Here is a 20475-nt window from a genome sequence, read left to right on the forward strand (position 1 = left end):
TATTATGAGGGTTATCCATGAAGGGCTAATTTTTTCCTAGAGAAAAATATGAAAACATATCAACAACAACAATACATGACAGCATATCATAACACATAAACACTACAAAAATGTTTTATTCATTTGCAGGATAGGTTAATGAAGAAACCTAATCCATAGCTTATTTGTTTTGGTTTATGGACCCTTAATTGAAGTAGCTTCTACTTCTATTACAGATGTTTTACAGAAATATTTCGACTAGAACATCATGTTTAATACTTTTGAGAGCCTTGTAGAGGTTTAAGTATGCTGTATTGCAAAGCAACACATCTTGGAAAACAATCTACAAATATAATTGGAGTATTCTTTTAATAAAGGAAATCATTTTGTGTAGCAAAAAAAAAAAGTCATCTCTTGTGCTTCATCTGGTAATCCCCACAGTGTTTCCCATTGGGAACCATTCATTTGAACTGTAAATAACGTTAGGGCTAGTAAAGGGTTAATGCCTGCTCAGCCTCTTAGACTCCACCTCCTTTGGATGACTCATCAAAACAGGAAGCAGGAAGCTGAAATCTAAACACGTATATCTGTCACAGGACTGTTGTTGAGAGGTATGTTTGGCTCTAACCATTTTTTAGATGAAAAAGACATTCAATCAAAGAAAGATTAGGATTCAGTAGTGTTTATACTGTGACGTGAATAGAATACATAGCAAGAGATTGTGGGTATAAAGAATGTTTTCTCCTGTGTTTGATCTCTGCTCTACTTTCATTTCAGAGTAAACAGGAGCGAAGTGTCAGAATGGCAGGCAGGCTCTCCCTCCAGGAAGTGGACCTCTCCTGTTCAATTTGCTGTGAGATTTTCAGGGACCCTGTGGTCCTCAAGTGCAGCCACAGTTTCTGTGCCCCCTGTCTGCAGCAGTACTGGACTCAGGGCACACGGAGCCGGGACTGCCCTCTGTGCAGGAGCCAGAGTGTGGATGACCCTGTGCCCAGTCTCACCCTGAAGAACCTGTGTGACTCCTACATCCAGGAGGGTGAGGGTCTGGAGGACCCAGCCGGAGAGCTGTACTCTGATCCAGGGGAGATGTGCCCCCTTCACGGGGAAAGGCTGAAACTTTTCTGTCTGCAGGACAAGGAGCCTATCTGCGTGGTTTGCCACACCTCAAGGAAGCACAAACAGCACGATTTTTGCCCTGTCAGTGAGGCTGTCGTAGATGTGAAGGTAAACACCATGCCTTCAAGATCTAAAGTAGACTTAAGGTGGACTAATGATGCATGTTTGCTCCCCGAACAGCTGTTGTGTTTAAAGATGTTAGCAGCCTTTTAAAGATAAATCTATTTATTTTGAACATGTATTCATATTCCCTTTCTCTTTATTATCTACTCAGGAGAAAATGAAAACTGCCCTCAGCTCAATGCATGAGAAAAAGGATGCTTTTAATAACACGAAGAAACAATATGAGAATAGTGTGGAATACATTCAGGTGAGTTGCTGTTTTTGTGACATTTCTGCAAAAATAATTCATTTAATTAAGACAGATGCTATTTGCACCTGGGTGAAAAAAATCAACAATGCTATTGAATAGATGTGCTGGTCATTTCAAAGCCTTGCTAATAAGAATGTTTTTTTTTGTTCAGCTTCAGGCCCGATTTGTGGAGAGGCGGACCCGAGAGGAGTTTGAAAAGCTTCACAGCTTCCTCTTAGCCGAGGAGGAAGCCAGGATGGACGCTCTGCGGGGGGAGGAAGAGCATAAGAGTCGGGAGATGATGCAAAGAATTGAAGATATAACCAGAAGCATAGAATATGTGTCTGAATCCATCCGAGTTTTAGAGGAGGAGATAGCTTCAGAGGGCATTTCTATCCTTCATGTAAGTTTGGGAGTGTTTACAATGTGAAGCAATGCAAAGATAATTCCATAGAAATAGTTGATTTCTTTAAATTATTTGTCTCTTTTTTTCAGAAATGCAAGAGCACATTGTCAAGGTGAAAAATAATCTTGCATATTTGTCTTTATTTTTCTCTGCTTTCACAACAAGTCACATAGACTAACCTAAGTGTGCTCTCTGCAGAGCTGACAGCCCAATTGAAGACCCAGTCATGGCTCCCGGAGCACTCGTCGATGTGGCCCAATATCTCGGGTCTTTAAATTTCCATGTGTGGGAGAAGATGGGGGAAATCGTCAAATACAGTGAGTACATAATCCACCTACTTTTAGTTACTTCTTTACTCAAGTAGAAGTAAAGAAGTATGGGCTTTGAAATGTGCTCAAGTTAAAAAAAAAAGAAGCAGCCATAACTACCAACTGTTTTATAGTCAAGCTGGTAAATGGACCTCACTTTATATTAATAGAACACAACTTTCATTGTCATTGTCATACATACACCGGTCGCGTTTTCTGTATGAATTAGGCACGCAATGACTCCAAGTAATAATGATCATGCCACAAAATGCAGATTAAAACTAAAGAAACAAGCCTGTTTTGAAAATGTAAGAAGAAGAAAGTACAGATATTTGTGTTAAAAATGAAAGTAGTGAAAGTAAAAAGTTGACAGACAAATAAATAGTGGAGTAAAGTACTGATACAAGACAAATACAATACCAAAGTATTTGTACTTCACTACTTCCCACCTCTGCAGTGCTGACAATGTGTTTCCTTCAGCCCCGGTGACTCTGGACCCCAACACCGCTGCCCCGTGGCTCATCCTGTCAGACGACCTGAGCAGTGTCTGTGACAGTGAAGAGAAACAGAAGATGCCCGACAACCCGGAGAGGTTTGACCCTGACACCGGGGTGCTGGGCCGCGAGAGCTTCACCTCTGGCAAGCACGCCTGGGACGTGAATGTGGGGGATAGCACGGCGTGGGTGGTCGGCTTGGCTAAAGAGTCTGTCCAGAGGAAAGAGAAAGTGTCTTCAGTGCTGAAGAATGGCTACCTGTGCGTTTACTTTTACCACAAGATGTACTTTGCAGGCACTTCTCCTCTGACAAGGCTTAACTTGAAGAGGAACCCTCAGAGGATCAGAGTGCAGCTGGATTGTGACAAAGGCAGGGTGTCCTTCTACGACCCGCATGACAATACTAACATCTACACCTTCAAGCACGCCATCACTGAGAGGGTCTTCCCTTACTTCTGGGTGGGGTGTCAGCAGTGTCCTTTAAAGGTGGAGCCGCTGGAGGTTTCTGTGAAAGCGGTTGAATACTTCTGAAAGTGCATAACTTTTACATTGTACTCTCAGTAAAAAAATTAATGGGGTCTTTTTGTTTTGTTTTACACAGTATTGAAATCAAATGGCATAATTTCAGCACTTTATTTCCTCCCTCACAACAATGTCCTTGTTTTTTTTCAGTTTTAAACGGTTTCCAATTGTGAACTTTTAAATATTTATTTTAAGTTGTTTCTGTAAACAATCTAACAGTGTGCCTTTTAGTTTGATGAATCAGAGTAACCCAATCTTGAATGTGCATGTCAAATTCTAAATGTTTATTCAGCCCAATTTTGTTTATATCTACAGATACATTTATGTGCAAATGCTAATGAGGGTGCTAATCTACAATTAAATGATTTGCAAATACCACAACTTCCCTTGATTTTTGTGCAAACTGCTTAAAATAAAATTGGCAAGACAGGCAACACACATATATACAATTATTACAGATATACCCTGTAGTTATATCAATAATAACTGTAAAATCACTCAACATTTTTATCCATCTAGTTTCTACAGAATACAATAAAGCAGGCGACAAAACTGGTTTTCACAATGGGTTATTTCAGTAGACTAAAATGAATGGTTAACAAATACATTTTACAATTATTGGGGATTTTTGTGTGTGTATTATTAGAGGAGAGGATGAAACATTTTATTTTGTCTGGTGCATTTTATGATTCCAATTCACAGCCAACCTCACAGCACAATTTGCAACCTATTGGAGGCCCATAGCCTGTTGTATCCGTTTGTAGTAGCTACAGTAACTTTCAATACGTTCAAAAAGTGGGTATACTTAATTGATACTGTTATTTGTTTTACTTTTGGTATTTTCATGACAAGTTCTACCATCACTTGACCACACCCACTGAACAGTGAAGCTTGGCACGTCGACATGCCTTCCTCTTCTTAAATCACCTAACTTTAACAAACGTTGTTTTACTATTAGGCCTACCTGTAAATGTTCTGAACAAGTTTTAACATTATTTCCATAACGACTTAGTGAAGTTTATTGGGAAGCTGCTTTTTCCCAGCAAAGTTAAAACATCAAAGGCCTCAGCAGGTGTCACGGTAAGGTTAGCTAAATACACACGTGTTAATTAGCTTTCATTAGCTAGTTATAGCCGTAATGCTAGTAGTGCAAGATGATTATAGCACACCATGTGTTTTAAATTTAGAATAACGATAACAAGTTGTGAACGTCATGTCGTTGGTGAGAGGTTGTTAAATGTAATACATATATTTAAGACCTCCATTCACCATAAAACATGTTTTCTTTGTAGTTTGATTCCTTAGGCTACAATATAACCTCCACATGTTTTAGCTAAACTCACTTAGCCTTAGCCTCCACCATGTTCAAGGACTAAACAATGTTTAACATTTTATTTTTATTAAACATTTTCTTTAGAAATGTGAACAAGCAAAATACATATACTCAGTGGTATAACGTTTTAAGATAATGTGATCAAGTAATGTACTTTAGTACACTTTTGAGAGGCTTGTACTTTCCTTGAGTATTTCAATTTGTTGCTACTTTGTACTTCGACCTGACATATCAGAGTTAAATCGTTTACTTTTACTTCTCAACATTTATTTAGTAACTTTAGTTAATCATGTGAAATATAATCAACACTAAAATAAGACTTTATTTAAACCTGGAGTAAAATTCTCAAAAATGTCCAACCATCATTTCAGCAATAACAAAGAAACAATATATATAACATCTAAATTGTGTCACATTTAGCAATTCCCAATGCCATTGTGTCTGTACCAAAATGTATTTTTTACAGGAGGACCATGATGCCTTCATCTTGCAAAGGAAAGAAGAGAAAGTCGGCTGACAGTGTTGCAGTTTTGAAGACCCGGTCCAAACCATCCAAAGTCACCTTCCTGAGCCCCTCTCTTGTATTACTGGAAATCCCAGCTGACACCAACACCAGCCTCCCAGTGTGGGAGGCCATGAGATCCCAGCTTGTTGACATCGCCTGGACCGTCAACCCCTACAGCATCAGTGTGAATTTAACCCCTTTGACCGCTAAGCAGGGCAAGATTACAACTTCCACCCAAACTGAAAGCACTTCCACCTTAGTGCCTCCTTCCACGACTGGGCAGGCTCAGATGATGATTCAGGCTCTTTCCCTGCAGCAGGTCTTACTTTCTCTTTCCCAAAATAGCACCCAATTTCTGCCCAGCCCTCCAGGTCAACCACAGAACTCACCTTCAACCTCAACGCAGGCCAACTCCATCATCGTTTGCCTGCCTCTCTTCATCACCTCACCTCAGCCTAGTCTCCACCAGACCAGCACCCTTAATCAGACACAGGTCCTACCCTCCATCCCGACCCTAATACCCCCCGCCAAGCAGCAGGCCTTGTCCGTAGAGCCTCCCCCCTCTCTGTTCCACACAAAGATCTCCTCTGACATCCAGATCTGTGACAAATTCCTCCTAAATTTGTGCCAGGCAGGGAGTATGTGTAACAGGCACCACACTCCCTACCCGTTTCACTGGCAGCTGTGGTGTCTGGTCAGCCACAACTGGATCGACATTCCCCATCGCTCTCAGGTCTCACTGGAGAGGCTCTACTGCGATGTCAACCAGAGGGTCATTTGCATCAAGGATGGGTGAGAACGAGGACATGTCTTCACTTGTGTCTCTACTGTAGGCTATTTTTATTATATGTACAGCACTTTGGCTCGACCAAAAATCGTTTATAAATGTGCTATATAAATAAAACTTGATTTGATTTGACTTAAACTCTGAAAATGACACAATGTTAATTTCTGCAAAAAAACATGTCAAAAACGTGTTAAATGTTAATTGTGACTTACAAAGATTTTTCATCAAACACACCTTTAGGAATGTCAAATCCCAGTTGGACTTTACCTTCATGGATTTGGACGACTCATGTAAATATGATCAAGTTAGACGACTGACTAACTCTGACTGTCCGATGTACCCATTGTTGACCAGTAAGTGGAAAATCTACTGGTTGGACCACTTCATCTGGAGAGAATACAGCCAGGTGAATGTTTTTTATACTTTGCATTTCCATTATCGCTCCTTGGCTCTGTGGTCCTTTACTTTTACCAGCTGTTCCTTGATCATCTATTTGTTCATTTCTCTTTAGACTTTGTCCACCTTGCTACTGAAGAAGATGAGCGAAAAGGAGCCAGAGTGCTCTTATTTTATCGGCTCACAGGAATACAAGCTGGACTTCACTACCATGGTCCAGATCAATGTCACCACAAAATATTTTAGAGAAGTTCGCTGCAGACCCGTCTACCGCTCCCCCGATTCCATGAAGCCTTACCTGAAGTCTGTACCCATGTTGGTCTCTTGTTTGGTCATTATACTGTATATGATGACATACATTTGTAGCAACACTCAAAAACCTCAATTAAAGTGTAAAAAAAAAAAAAGTGTTTGTTTCAGTAAAGCCCAACAGTAATATCCTCCCTTCCTCTACTCCACACCCAGGACAGGGATCCAGAGTGACCCAGCTGAGCCTGTCAGTGATCCTCCGGGGGCCGACTTGAGCGTGGACCCTCTGAAGGAGTTCAGCTCCTGGTATCCTCCGGTGTGGCGTCTGGCCTCAGAGCAGGACTTCAGCCTGGTGGAGCTTCCTGCGGGCACAGCGGCCTATCGGAGCGTCCAAAACTTCTTCCACGAGAGCCTGCCTGAGACCGAAGTGGACATCATCAGCATCCAGCAGGTGGAGAACCTCCTCCACTGGGACAAGTACCAAAGGTTCAGCTGCTGTTTGTGCTCTAAAAAACATTCCGCTTCCTTCCTTAGTTACCATCAGCCACTTAGACGCCCTAAACAGACAGTTCTATCGTTACCTTTTCATTTATTTGTTTTTCGATGACTTGTTCACCTTCTGATGCTATGGTGATGTTGTGCATCTCATCTTTAATCAAAATAAAATCATATCATTCAACAAAGAAAATAGGCCTTTATAATAGTTAAACAAATCCAAACAAGAGGCAAAACTCAAATAAAATAAAAACTGTCCTGACGGCATCTTGCTAACAGGTTGCCCATATCTGTGTCTCTTAAGAGGCTGGCGCCGTGGGAAATGTAGTCTTTTATAGTCTCGACTACAGAGGTCACGATTAGGTGACAATATTTGGCCTTTTTTTATAAAAACCAAAGGCTGGCTCTTTCATTCGGTGTGAAATTGCTCCCCTGAGGATATGGTGGATGGAATGTGCTTGGATATATCTGTCTATATTTACGTTTCAAGTGAAGTACAATGACAAAGGAAGTAGGAACAAAATACACAAGCTACATTGATATATGTACGTTGTCTTTACAGGCACAAGGCGCACATGCAGAAGCATCAGGTGTCTACGGAGCCTCTGGAAAGACATCTGTTCCACGGGACCAACAAAAAGGCCTCGGAGCAAATCTGCCGCACCAACTTCGACCCTCGCATAGCCGGGCTAAATGGGACGTCCTGCGGTTTCGGATCCTACTTCTCCATCTCCGCCTCCTACTCCAACACCTACTCAGCCATAGCGCGGCCCAACGGGGTCCACCACATGTTCCTGGTCAAAGTGCTGGTGGGGAACGTGACTCAGGGAATGCCCAACTACCGCCGGCCGCCGCCAATCAAGTCCAAGAAGAGGCCGATCGGTCTCTACGACACCTGCGTGGACGACGAGGAAAACCCCACCATGTTTGTCGTTTTTGACAGCTGTCAGTGCTACCCATACTACCTCATCAAGTACAAAGATCTGCCCAAAGAGATTGCAATTTGACTCCTTAAGAGCAGAAGAGTTTGTTGATCGTTCAGACATTAACAGTGTTAAAGGTGTCCAGTTGAGCTGAAAGTTATCAGTTGTTCGCTCAGAGACAAAATGTACAATGCATCAATTATGTGCAATTTACTTGAAGACATGGAAGCAGAACGTTCACACTTACAAAGCACTTTCAAAATGTCTTTATTTTGGTTATTAAATGTTTTTACAATGATGGAAATAAGTACTTTTTGTTTTTCTCTCGAAAGTGAAAATAAATTGTTCACTGAATACATTCATCTCTCTCTCTCTGTGTTTCACCATGATTTTCAGGTTTGATCGTCCATTGTTAAATCTTCATCTGTTCCAATACAGCCGTATATCTGGTTGTGTCTTTCAAACGTTAAACTGGAATGTGCATCACAACAGTCTCTTCTAGTAAAAGCATGATATATTTCACAAATATTTTCTATACATTTTTTTCCTCTCTTTAAAACTTCATTGCACACAAAATGACAACTATTTTCATAAGTTCCTGGCACACAGTTGAAAATATTTGTATTATTAATTTCTTTAAAACAGGTATTTGTTTGGGATTTCTGATCAAGAAACAACATTTCAAATGAGATCTAAACCTGAAAAGCCCTAAACATATGTTCTGTTCCAGATTAGACTGATTAAAGTAACTGCATTAGATATGTCCTTAAAAATATGTGTACTATACAGATGTTTTCAGGTCCATTTTAAACATTACAGTACAGTAAATAAACAAGATGTAAGGGACATTTAATGATGATGTAAAGGATGCCAGCTTTAATCGATTTCCCTTAAGTTTCCCTTAAAATGTAAAGGGTAAGACATTGAGTTGAAGAGACACTGGCAGTTATATTTTAGACACTTCCATGCAAATACAATTTAATGTGGGCTGTACAAAATTGCCTCCAACTCCATCTTAACTCAATAAAATCTGTGCTCCAATGAAAATATAAGATCTGTGTAGTGTATTAATGCATACATTATTTTAAAAATCCATGTCTTGAAAGGACATTTAGTATTTTATGTTGTTTAAAAATGGATTAAAAAGAGGGCATTGTATAAACAGTATGTTAATGCTTCCTCTTTAAATGTGCAATTCTGTGTTTATGTTATTTTTTCAATGATAATCCAACGTGTTATAACAAAGAAAAATCACAGTCACAAGATAGAAATGACACATATTCACAAAAAAAACAAACACAAAAACCGTAAGACAGGCACCTTCCACACGAGAAGGAGTTGACAAACTGATGATAAGAGAATAGTGTCAACATGAGTTATATGAAATCATGGAGCCACATTTAAAGATGTAAACAACATTGAAATGCTGGCTTTGATGCAAAACTGAATTTTGCTTTCTTAGTCCCTTATCACTAAATAACTCTAACGTTTGGCCTGAGGGTGGCGCCAGAGGAAAGGCCATGTTTTTGTAATTCAAAATGGTTTACACTCTGTTGAGTAACATCTCAGACATCGCCATCTTTTGAGCAACGACAGAGTGAAATCAAAGGAAGGCAACAGAAAAAAGCCTGTCTGACAAGATATGAAAGTATGTTCTGCTCTTTCTTTTCCCTTTTAATACGTGTGCACATACACACAGTTAAACTGATCATCCTAACCCTAAAATGGAACCAAGACGGTTGTTGGATCACCCAAATCTCTGATCAGTATCCTCTTTATCAGTCTCGTATCTGTGTGACTTCTGCGTGAACCAGCTCTCCGTGGTGCAAGCTGTCGGCTTCCAAACAGCCCCTGGAGAAGAGTTTGAGGGAAGGACAGGAAATGTGGTGATGTGGAATTAAGCGTTACTCGCAGGCCAACTTGCTGTCAAAACTCGACAGGCCAATGGCGAAGGCCTGCAGTGCACACATGGGGTAGTTGAAGTCCAGAGTGAAGATGTCTTCAGCCACTCTGCCGAACTGCATGACGATGTAGTCAGCTGGAGGTATGGGAAACATCCGGAAAGTTAATCATCAGGGAAAATGTGTGAGGACAAACAGTGATTAGTGCTGGATACTTACGGTCGTTGTCGTGAACTATCTGAAAGTTTTTGACTGATGCTTGAGTGACGCGGCCGTGGAAGTTGAGCACGTAGGACTGGGTGTCATCGTTCCACACGGGGGCTTTGTTGTGCAGCTCGATCAGGTTGTCCAGAGAGTGATTCTGCCACCTGCTCAGAAGGCTCTCCTGCTCCTGTAATACCAACACATTCAGGTTTTTATTCATTCAGTTGATGCTCGTATTTAAAGTGAAGTTGTATTTATCTATTCAATATCACACATGAATATCATACATTCTACACACAACAAAGTCCAGGGGCAGATACACAAAGCAACAAAACATTACATAAAGAAAAAAAAGAAAGTAAAATACATTTTGATTGCCCTTCTTATTCCTTGTGTTTTTAATAGTGCTAATATATTGTTTAAATTCTTGATAGAAATGTAAAAAATGTGGTTTGGAGTCAGCCCATTTCTTTTTATGGATATGCAATTTCCCTAAAAATACAATTAACTTCAAAAAATCTGCGACCATACTTTCAGCCATGAAGTACATAAGAATGTCTCGATCCTGGAGTTGAACCTTTTGTCCCGTCTTGCTTCTTATAAAACATTCTACTTAAAGTGAATATTTCGTGAGCATCGGACTCACGTTTTGAGGTCGTACGGGGACTCTATCGAAGTTCATGTTCATACCCGGAATGATGACGGTCATCTTACGAGGTCCTTTGAATCCCAGCACGTTGGTCTCCTGCCAAGTGGAACAGAGGGTGAGACAGTTTCACTTTAATGTAATGAAAGGCAGGGGACTTTGTGTGCATTTCACTCACGTAGCAGATAGCAGCCATCTCCTGTCGGGTGTTGCTCTCTTCCAGCAGCGTCCCGGGGTGTTTGCAGGGATTGGTGCCGTTGTCATACACTGTGAATTTGGTGCCCATGAGGTTGGACCTGATAGAAAACAACACAAAAGGTTCACACCGTATTTGGCACATATCTGAGTCATGGGTAGTAGCAATGTGCTTCTTAAAAGCAGCCAAACATAACTTGGGCAGTGACAAAGCCTTTGACACAGCTTTGAAATACACACAAATTGAGGATTTTCTGAGGATTTAAATATATCTTTTTAGGGGGATCTCAAAACACAAGCAGAGGCTTTGAATATAAGAAATGACACATGGTACAGCGCGTATAAACAGCTATTAATTCATGCTTTGTACACAGTTTATTAACAGCATTGCAAAGACTTGCTAAGTGTCTGAAATATCAGCTCAAATGTAGTTTGTTTAAAGTGCCATCAAATGTAGCTATTTCTAACAATCGTGTCATAAACGTGAAAAACTCAACTAAACAGTATTTTCAGGTGGATTTTAGCCAGATTTCAGTTTGAACTTTGAGACGTATGTTTATGAATGCTATCAGAAAATGACAGAGACAATGTGTTCTTCAGTGGACACAAGAGAAATGGCTTTTTACCTCAGTTTTCCTATGAAGCTCTCCCCCTCTCTCGACAGATCAGTGGCATCCACTGAAATAAGATAGTTGGATGTCTTACTCTTCTTCCTCTTCCTTCCTGCCAGCAAGAAGACCTGGAAAGAGACAAGAAAGGCATATATTTAAATCTTTACTGTACACTTAGGCTATTAACACCAAAGGTCTATTCTTCAATCATAGTTATCATGGATTACTCATAGTTCTTCTCAGGCTACTCACTCTCTTGCCATCCTCTCTCTCCATGTGCATGAAGTAGGTGGGGTAGAGGCCGCGGTCCATGCCCTTCTTGTCCCGGGTTATTCGACATTTAACAGTAACTCCACGTGGAGCAGGAAGCAGGACAAACTCCTCCAGGTTAGCCACATCGAGTGCGCTCTCTGCTGTGGGAGATCCGGAGCTCCCCTCCTGGGAACAACACAGTGCTTTAGTTCAAATAACAGCCTTTTTAGACTGTATTTCACTGGTATTGTGTCATCTACGCCTGGTGTATTTGTTACTCACTGGAATGTCCTTGCCACTGGCGGCAGAGGCTGGTCTGATGTCAGCGTTGGGGGACAGGGAGCGCATTCGTTCTTCCTCACCATCGTCCTCATGCTCGCTGTCTTCATCAAAGTTCATACTGCCACACAGACCTGGAGAGAGAGGGGGCAGAGATGTGAGACGCCTTTCTTTTTCTACACAAATCAACACAAGAGGAAAATAAATCCCAGAGACTGTGCATATAGAATCTCCTTCTTTCTTCCCAGGGGTTTCTGTGGTTCAAAAGCGTCCCCCGAGGTGGATTTCACAGTTTCATCTATGGTCTTGGATATGACAAGTAACTGATGCAATAACAAAGCATCAGTTGAAGCAAAAATATTGCAGTAGAATTGTATAGTTAGGCTACCTTTTTTTTTACACAGGGAATTATTTCAAGTGTTTAACAGCAAAAGAGGAAAGTGGATAAAGCCTTGCAAATTTAAGAAAGCCATATTTGAACTGCTTCCTATCAAACAACAACAATGAAGTCAAAGCGGCAACGTTTAAAGCTTGAACTTATCATTATGAACGCTGATTGCATACTAATGGCAGTAGAATGCAAACACCATTTGGTATTAGATTGGTTCCTAATAAGCCTTGCTTTAACTATGCAATTCTGTCTGCCACTGGGTACGTCTCTTCAGAAAATGAAGGCTTGGGTTAGCACACAAAGTGAAATGTGTAAAGGTATTTGTTTTCCCGTCCGAAATTGGTAACCATCTCCACTAACTGAAGAGTAACAATGAGTAATCCTTGCAGATAGTTTCCTGGGTTGTGGGGGGGTAAAGTTGAACATTTCCCATTTAAGCTCTGCTCATCATTCACCTACGGAAAGATCACATTTAGCTCATGGCCTCAATACCTGTCACAAACAATGCATCTTTTTCTGAGCCTGTTTCTGCAAGGTTGACATTAATGTGAGCAGATGACCCATAGCTTGCATCTGTGTGTTTGTGGAGAGGCAGCTCCGTGCAGTCGTGCAGATGAAAAATGACTCACTGATGGCGCTCTGCACTGCTTGAGACATCTGTCTCCTCATTGATAATTGGATTTATCTGCCTGGCCCTGGACACAGCTGTAGTCCACTTGAATGTGCTGTCAGAGGACGACAGTGGTCCACTGGTGTGTCTCTGATAAATATGTAAAATGATGACATTTAACTTGAAATGATCGACCAGAAATGAAATGAATTCCAATCATGTGGTTGGTAGGACATTTGATGCAGCATTGTCCCTATTACCGGATATCCAATCTTTAGCTGTGAAGTGATTACATAATATTAATTCTAGCACACCGCTGGTAAAGCCTGCTTCTTCACACAGCCAGAGCATTTTATATTTGGCACACAGAAGAGCCATCCTGCCACCTTGGCCAGCATGTCCTGAGCACTGGCCTGTATGCAGTATTGAACAAGAATAATGATGTGACGGACAACAGAGCCACACACAATGTTTTTACAAGAGATGCACCCAAGAAGTGCAGCTTTCCCTGAGAGAAAGCAAATAGCGTTATGAAGTACCGATAGAAAATGCTAGCTTCCCTCTAACAGTGGCAATAGAGCTCAATAAACACACCGAAACATCTTGTGTGAGACCAACCATTTGGAAAGAGGATTCTCTACCCAACAACCTATTGAATAACACCAAACAAGATGGATCAAGTCAAAAATACTTGATTGAATGAGCTGATCAAATATGAATGTTCCACAGACTTTGTCATTCTTCCATTTCCTCAGGGGTGGGTGTATTCAATGGAACAGAGAGCCAAAAATACCTGCTCTCGGTTCTGAGGACATATTCCCCCCGCTTCACTGGGCTGACATGAACAATGAGACCTTTAATTATACAGAAGGACGATTTGCTACTGTCACAGTAAAGCACAGGCAGAAAATGCTTTCCGTCAAAGTCTCCAAAACCCGTTTCCACTGCACGTTGGCCAATACAAAAATCATTTTTTATTTCTGTATGCAGTGGATTAGAAGAGAACATTTCTTCCATAAAGTTTACAAGTGCATGCCAGCTGGCTGCTAATGTGGGTAGCAGTATCTATAGTGATGCCATAGATGAGCACTGCAGTGTGAACAATGCCCGGCCTATTATTAAATGACCCATTTCTCACTGCCTCCCCATCAATCACACCACTGTCTTCTCCATTATTCCACACTGCAGCAGGGGGGTGATTAAAACATCTTTGGGGATGTATTAAAAAATGGGACTTTGCTGAACAACAGCGGCTAATCTGGAGTGATTTGGATAAACAAGTACATTAACACAGAGTGGAAACAGCATCAGGGGACTCCACGGCGTCAGGGAGGAAGGCGAGTAATGCAGCAGGCGTGCTCATGAAACCAAATGTGGCTCTTATGTTTGACTGAAGGCAGTACGTCCCCTGAGCAATCAGAGGGCTTTGTGGATTTGAACTGTCTGAGTAAGAAAATGTGTTCCTTAATAAGAATGTATGGAGTTAGTTAAATTAATATTCAGGCAGAAAAGTGTAATTTTCCATCAATTACTAAAAAATCTCAGACTTTTGAAGCTTTGTTCCAAATGATGCAACTATATTTCAACTCTATGTTCACAAAATAAAAACCAACGTGAATTTCCTCTTTTAAAGTCAACCTAGCTTTCCCAGGACTCACCTTGTTTCTGCAGTAACTCGTGGATATCTGTCTTTGGCTGCAGCAGCGTCTCAGTGTCTCCATCTCTCTCAGGCTCCTCAGCAACAGGGGACTGGGACAGGGTCTGGGTCTGGCTGACTGACAGGATTTTCATTCCCAGATCAGGAGCTTCAGAGCCGAGGAAAGCTGCCGGGCCATCAATACCTACAGGAGATGAGCGCAGTCAGAGGTTTATTAGATTAGTTGTAAATGTGGTAATTACACAGAACTGTGTAAAAAAATTCAGGTAAGGTGATTGTCAAGTGCCAACAATCAGGAGAGATATTTGATAGTTGGTGCTTGAGAAGACTAAACATGTATCTGCAATTGACATGAATGGAAACGAGTAATAAAGTATATTCATTACTCGTTATTCTCTACTAATAGTTAATTAAAGACTTTATATTATGGCTATTTTGCACATCCCTTTCAAGATTTTCAAAGGTTTATTGACATATCATATACACAACTACGGTGTAGTTATGCAATGAATGAAACACTTGGGTCACAGGTTCCTCAACAAGACATCTATCAATATGTGTGTACCTCCACCATCAAACTGTCATATTCTGCAAATGTCTTATTCTATCTACATACATAAGAGTATAATTCATATGTATAATATCAGTTAAAATAAGTGCTTCAACATAGTTAACATTGCAGGAAAGCAATATATTAGACGTTAAGTACTTTGTCAGGCTTAATATTTATCTGTAGATAGATACCCCCAACGTGTTTTTCTTATTTAAAAGAAGACCTTAATCTGTTATTTAATGTTTAAATAAAGGTTAATTCGTTTTTCTGTTTTGCACCTCCTCCTATTAATATCTTTGTACATTCTGCACTAAACTGTTTTATTGTAGAGATCACTTGGAGTATCTTCTTGATTTTGTACATTCTATATTTATACTTTCCCCCTATGAAAGTATGTACTCTTAATATTTTTTTAATCAAATATAACAATAATTCAATAACGTGCTTTAACCACTAGGAGGTGCACACAAGGTACACCCAGCCATAATAACTTTGTATTATAAATGTAGGACACTTATGTTTTCGTACATCTGAAGATGTGTAGTTTTATGCATGCTTTCACATAATTTTACAGCATATTGCTATACTATTTCAGACTCAGTATTTACATTCTTACATTCAAAGAAAATCAGTAATATCTTTAAAAACTACAGTCCTTTTATATCAGCTGTGCACCGTTATGGTTTAAATATAACCTATCTGTGAATTAGATCAAATTTAAAAGTCAGCCGAATTAGTGTTGATACTGCAAGGAGACGTATTGTGTGAAGAGAAATTGAAGATGTTGTTTAATTGTTGAATATATTTATGATCCACGTCAAGTATTCAGTTTCGGCGGCATTTTCTCAGTGTTTCCAAAGGTCTTCTCATCAGGGCTCTATAAATAAAGAACTACGGCAGATCTGTAATATACAATGCAGCCGAACCGTGCATTACAATGCCGTTATGTGATGACTTTCAAAGAGAAAAGCAAGAGCGCTCGGAATTAAGTATTCTTTTAAAATGTTTTCCGGATTTCATATCATATAAACACCAAATCCCAGCATGCATTGCGGCTAAAACATCCAATAAGCGAGCTTAAAACCATAGCTGAGGATCTTGGGTAATCGCTCGAAATGCCTACGTCTGTTTCCGGTTATTTTTCTTTTGAAATTCAGTTCCTGACGGACGCCAAAAAAGCCAGAGATTATGGAATTAAACCAATAAATAAAAGCAAGGATAATTGTGTGTTATTGGTGAGTAAATAACAGTGTGTTATTTTGAAAATAATACAAAATTAGAAGGAAAAAAGATTTCAAAAATACAGATTTCAGTATTCTGAGGCTCTGAGCCCCATTTATTTTCCTCACAGACGGCAACAAAAGTTCGAAATTATACGATTTAAAATAAAAGCAATAACTGTGACTTGATATTGAGTAAGAACATGTTTTTATGAACCACACAGCTTCCGGTCTCCCACGACCCGACCGGAGAAAAATACGTGCTGCAGGCAGTAGAAATACATTGCTTTTAAAATCGTGCTGTGCAACACGAAAAAAAAGGGGCAAATCGTGTTGGTGAACACGAATCAATAGATTAAAAATCGTGTTGGGGAACACGAATCAATAGATTAAAAATCGTGTTGGTGAACACGAAATGCCGTGAGACTGGATTGTGTCAGGGCAAGTCTGCAGTACAGTAACACCAATTACTGCATTATCTTTAGTGTATGCTGTGCATTTATGCAGTGGCACACTATGAAACTGCCTTTCCAACTACATCAAAATAATGTAGCACTGGATGTGATTCCTTTCTCTCTCCTCTTTTCTGATTAATGTGTAATTATGCTTATTACCTATTGGCGCTTAGTCCAGCTCACAGGGGTCATGGGGAGGGTGTTATTTGTGTTTGTGTAAGGGAGCTGTATCTATGTTCCTTCACATTGTATGTATGTATATTATACCAAATGTATCACAAAAATAATTGACATATTTTTTTTTAAAAACCATTCTGTTATACAGAATTATTCCAACATATTTGTAAGATTAAAGAAATTAAACACAATTTTCCTCACCATCAATGATGACATTGTTGGTAATGTGGACCTGTGACTCCACCAGAGGGGCCTGCTCCTCCCCCCGCCGCGTCCTGGAGCGCCGGGGCCGGGCCTCGGTGTTGGGCTGCACCATCAGAGGCTCCTGCCGCTTCCTCCGCTGCTTCTGCTCCAGCAGGGCCCTCTGTGGACCGGACACAAGAGCAGAAACGCTGTGAACACCGCAGTCAGATGTGAAGGCAAAGGAGTGGGAAACAACTACATGCATTAGGCTTCTATTCAGAGTAATAACGTTAGTATGCATGATGAGTTCCAACCTGTGCCTGTCAAAAGGTAATGCAAATGACCAGGAGGATAACATCAACATGAAGATAGCTGAGGCTAATGGGGATTATTTTAAAACCTTTTCTCAGAGTGTCCTTCCAGTTGTGAAAATATGCTGCTTTGAGATCAAGTGTTGCGGCAACAGACCAACACTGCCATTTAACTGCGACAAAAACCCATCTAAGCTGAATAAGTAATTAAGTCACACCCTCGACAGTGTTTTTGTGAATCTCCTGGTGCTAAATCCTCCCTGTTAGGCAGCAGGATACATATTATATAGCTACATAATGGGATAAGTGACTCAAAGCATGCATATTTTACGTACTAGAAATGGCAACCTTGCAAGGTACAGAAAAAGGAAAATTGCTTGACTTAAATCACGAGATTAGTGTTAAACAACCACACTGCATGGAAGATAAACACACAATACAGGTTATGTGACTGTGGGATGACTCACACAACAAGAACATAACCTTAAGAGGGAAGAAAGAAAAGAAGGGGCTAAAATAATTAACCGAAATAAAACCCAACAATGATTCCAAGGGCTGAATACCTCTGAATGGGATCACTGAATAGCCACTGGTGTTTTGTTTGCTTTTAGGCTGTATGCAATATCAAAATTCACAGTTTTGCAAACTGTCAGGGTCGGACAAAAATGTGCAGTACATTTTCAACGCCGCAAGCTGTGCTGTATATTTTGTGAAGAAATTAGGCAGATCCAACAATTCTGTTATTTAGCATAATGACTACACAGCATTGCTTTAGGTACCATGGTATAGCGAATAATGATTTATGTTGAGTTACAATAAAAGGCAGTAAATGCATCCTGGTCATGCTGTATCCAGTTGTTTTAGGCATGTGGAAACTAACAATGAAGACAATAAAGATGAATACTTGATTCAAAAATACATATATTATTAAATTAACTAAACAAATTGTGAACAAAATTAACATTGCTTTTTATTTAAATTAAATAAATAATATTTCACATCAAAAGAAACAACAGTGTTTTAACAAATCATTAAATAATAAATAATCTGATGACAGAACTGTAAACAGAATAGCTGAAACTGTAACAAAATAAAGAGTAACTCAGTTACCTCTAATCATTAACCCATGTTTACATAATTGAGTTAACTCCGTGTCTTGCTGCTAGCATACATAACACCTGACGTGGAAAAGTTACTCGTGGATGGGGCTACAGAGCTACTAGAAAGACAGTCGAACCCGGTGCATTCCTCCGTCTGAATGTGGAGCACTTTTGATAAATGTTTAGACAAATTACTCGTGTTACCGCCCTCACATGCTGAACTCTCTTGGGAAGGAGCATTGTCCACCTCAAGACGGGTAACATTTAACCACACCTTGGAGCGCTTCTCTCCTCCGTGTGTTGCTGCATGTAGCAGCCGCGTGTGTAAACTGCCCCGCCCCCTCGCACACAGACGGGAGAGAGATCTCGTCTGGATCTTTATATATACAATCTTTGGTCTGGATTGGAAAGGTCGAAAATTCACCGACCATAGACGCATTTGTTTGTCTTTTTGCATGTTAGAAACGAGTTGGCGACACTAAGACTGCAAGATAATGTTTGTGTAGCAATAATACATGACCTTTCTCTTTCTCAACTCGCTACTCGGAGGGAAGTCGCTGTCATATGCCTTGTGAACACTCCGATAATGCCTCTCCACGTTACCTTTCTCTGGCAGAGCGACGCTTGCTTTACAAATAAGGCAAATAACCTTTGAATGTGACATCACAACAAAAATATTCTTCCTCCCATTCTGGGTGGAAGTGGTATGTCTTTAGCTTCTTGCTCGGTCCCGCACTCATTTTGTTGTTTGTCTCTTGTTAACTTAATTTGAGTTTTCCCGGCACTTGACTGATTTTGTATCGCTTTGCATTCTGGGTTAACAGACTGGAAAGCGATAGGTCGCTTTTTCTGTCAATCAAGTAAACTCCTGAATTAAGTGGCAGGGAGGCCAAGGGAGGAGGGATCAATTTATCTATTTTAACCAGATTTTAACGGAGCTGGATTAATTTTTTTATGAATGACTCGCGATCTACCAGCATTGGTCGACCGCGGTCGACGTACTGGGCACCTCTGAGCTAAACAGTCTGTATATTGCATTACATTTGTATAATTTAAGCTTCGTTGATACTTTGCCTGTGGGAATACGAAAACAATTGTTAGATATAGGCTACTGAATATTATTTGATCTATTCCACCACTTAATCCCAAATAATGTAGAGGTGTGTTGTAGGTGCCTTAAATAACCCCTTATTTTCTAGTGAGATGTATTTTTATGTTCATATAATAGTGATTTCAATGCCACCCCAAAATGATCACTGGTTCCATCCTGGCCATCCCACTGAAAATGTCCTGGCTCCGCCACTGATTACACAACGCATTAATTAGTGCGTCAAATACACAACAAGTCTTGTTTAGTGAAGCTGTGTAGCGAGGCTTTGTCTTGTATTTGCCAAACCAAAAAGCTTTCATAACTCATCAGTTACTGAGAACATGTGTTTGAAAAGATGTGTGTCACTGTTTCTTTCCGTCAGTTGTCAGTTCAACCACAGCATGATCTGCTCCCACTGCATGTGGTGATTTATGAGGGCCATGTGTATAAATATAATGTTTTTTTACATAGAGGCATAGAAAATCCATAAAAACCAATAACCACGCATTGACAACAGGTGGGTTAAGATTTTAAAGGTACAAGTGAAAGATGATTTTCACATGAGCTTTAAAATATGGTCATAGATTTGTTATCATTCCAAAACTCTGCTTTTAAAAGGACCCCGGGATTTGCATTCCTGGCGAAAAAATAAAGGCGAAAAATGCATCAATCATAAAGCAGAATTATCATAATGACTGTCATTACCGTTAGTGTTAAATATGCATGTGAAAATATAGCCAAATATCAAAATGGTAATACAGGAAAAACACATGAT

The 20475-nt window shown here is 40.2% G+C and overlaps 3 protein-coding genes across 4 annotated transcripts in view; 2 read left to right on the plus strand and 1 right to left on the minus strand.

Moving 5' to 3' along the window:
* The first annotated feature begins 535 nt into the window (after positions 1-535).
* Positions 536-3553, plus strand: trim35-14 (tripartite motif containing 35-14). Its single transcript, XM_034226017.1, has 7 exons — positions 536-590; positions 757-1203; positions 1370-1465; positions 1620-1850; positions 1943-1965; positions 2052-2170; positions 2642-3553. The coding sequence occupies exons 2-7, from the start codon at positions 781-783 to the stop codon at positions 3184-3186; spliced, it is 1437 nt and encodes a 478-aa protein (XP_034081908.1). The 5' UTR covers positions 536-590; positions 757-780; the 3' UTR covers positions 3187-3553.
* Positions 3554-4142: 589 nt separating this feature from the next.
* LOC117552535 (protein mono-ADP-ribosyltransferase TIPARP-like) lies at positions 4143-7999 on the plus strand. Its single transcript, XM_034226092.1, has 6 exons — positions 4143-4257; positions 4977-5807; positions 6043-6208; positions 6314-6501; positions 6664-6933; positions 7505-7999. The coding sequence occupies exons 2-6, from the start codon at positions 4984-4986 to the stop codon at positions 7947-7949; spliced, it is 1893 nt and encodes a 630-aa protein (XP_034081983.1). The 5' UTR covers positions 4143-4257; positions 4977-4983; the 3' UTR covers positions 7950-7999.
* Positions 8000-8115: 116 nt separating this feature from the next.
* zmp:0000000711 (tubby-related protein 3) overlaps positions 8116-20475 on the minus strand; it is a 36285-nt gene continuing 23925 nt past the window's right edge. For both annotated transcript variants that reach the window (XM_034226094.1, XM_034226095.1), the window contains 9 exons: positions 17218-17380; positions 14613-14795; positions 11957-12087; positions 11675-11860; positions 11438-11550; positions 10795-10912; positions 10617-10715; positions 9986-10157; positions 8116-9903 (listed from right to left, as the gene is read on the minus strand). In XM_034226094.1, the coding sequence (XP_034081985.1) occupies positions 9770-9903; positions 9986-10157; positions 10617-10715; positions 10795-10912; positions 11438-11550; positions 11675-11860; positions 11957-12087; positions 14613-14795; positions 17218-17380 (1299 nt within the window). In that variant the 3' untranslated portion in view covers positions 8116-9769. The remainder of the gene's footprint in view (positions 9904-9985; positions 10158-10616; positions 10716-10794; positions 10913-11437; positions 11551-11674; positions 11861-11956; positions 12088-14612; positions 14796-17217; positions 17381-20475) is intronic.

The sequence above is a fragment of the Gymnodraco acuticeps genome, unplaced genomic scaffold (genome assembly GCF_902827175.1).
Source record: "Gymnodraco acuticeps unplaced genomic scaffold, fGymAcu1.1, whole genome shotgun sequence".
Classification (NCBI taxonomy): domain Eukaryota; kingdom Metazoa; phylum Chordata; class Actinopteri; order Perciformes; family Bathydraconidae; genus Gymnodraco; species Gymnodraco acuticeps.

Bases quoted from the DNA above. Each gene is read 5' to 3' on its own strand.
- trim35-14 (XM_034226017.1), top strand. From the start codon at position 781: ATGGCAGGCAGGCTCTCCCTCCAGGAAGTGGACCTCTCCTGTTCAATT. The intron at 1,851-1,942 runs GTAAGTTTGGGA...TCTTTTTTTCAG, and splicing joins AGGGCATTTCTATCCTTCAT to AAATGCAAGAGCACATTGTC. The intron at 2,171-2,641 runs GTGAGTACATAA...TGTTTCCTTCAG, and splicing joins GGGGGAAATCGTCAAATACA to CCCCGGTGACTCTGGACCCC.
- LOC117552535 (XM_034226092.1), top strand. From the start codon at position 4,984: ATGATGCCTTCATCTTGCAAAGGAAAGAAGAGAAAGTCGGCTGACAGT. The intron at 5,808-6,042 runs GTGAGAACGAGG...ACACACCTTTAG, and splicing joins GTCATTTGCATCAAGGATGG to GAATGTCAAATCCCAGTTGG. The intron at 6,209-6,313 runs GTGAATGTTTTT...ATTTCTCTTTAG, and splicing joins TCTGGAGAGAATACAGCCAG to ACTTTGTCCACCTTGCTACT.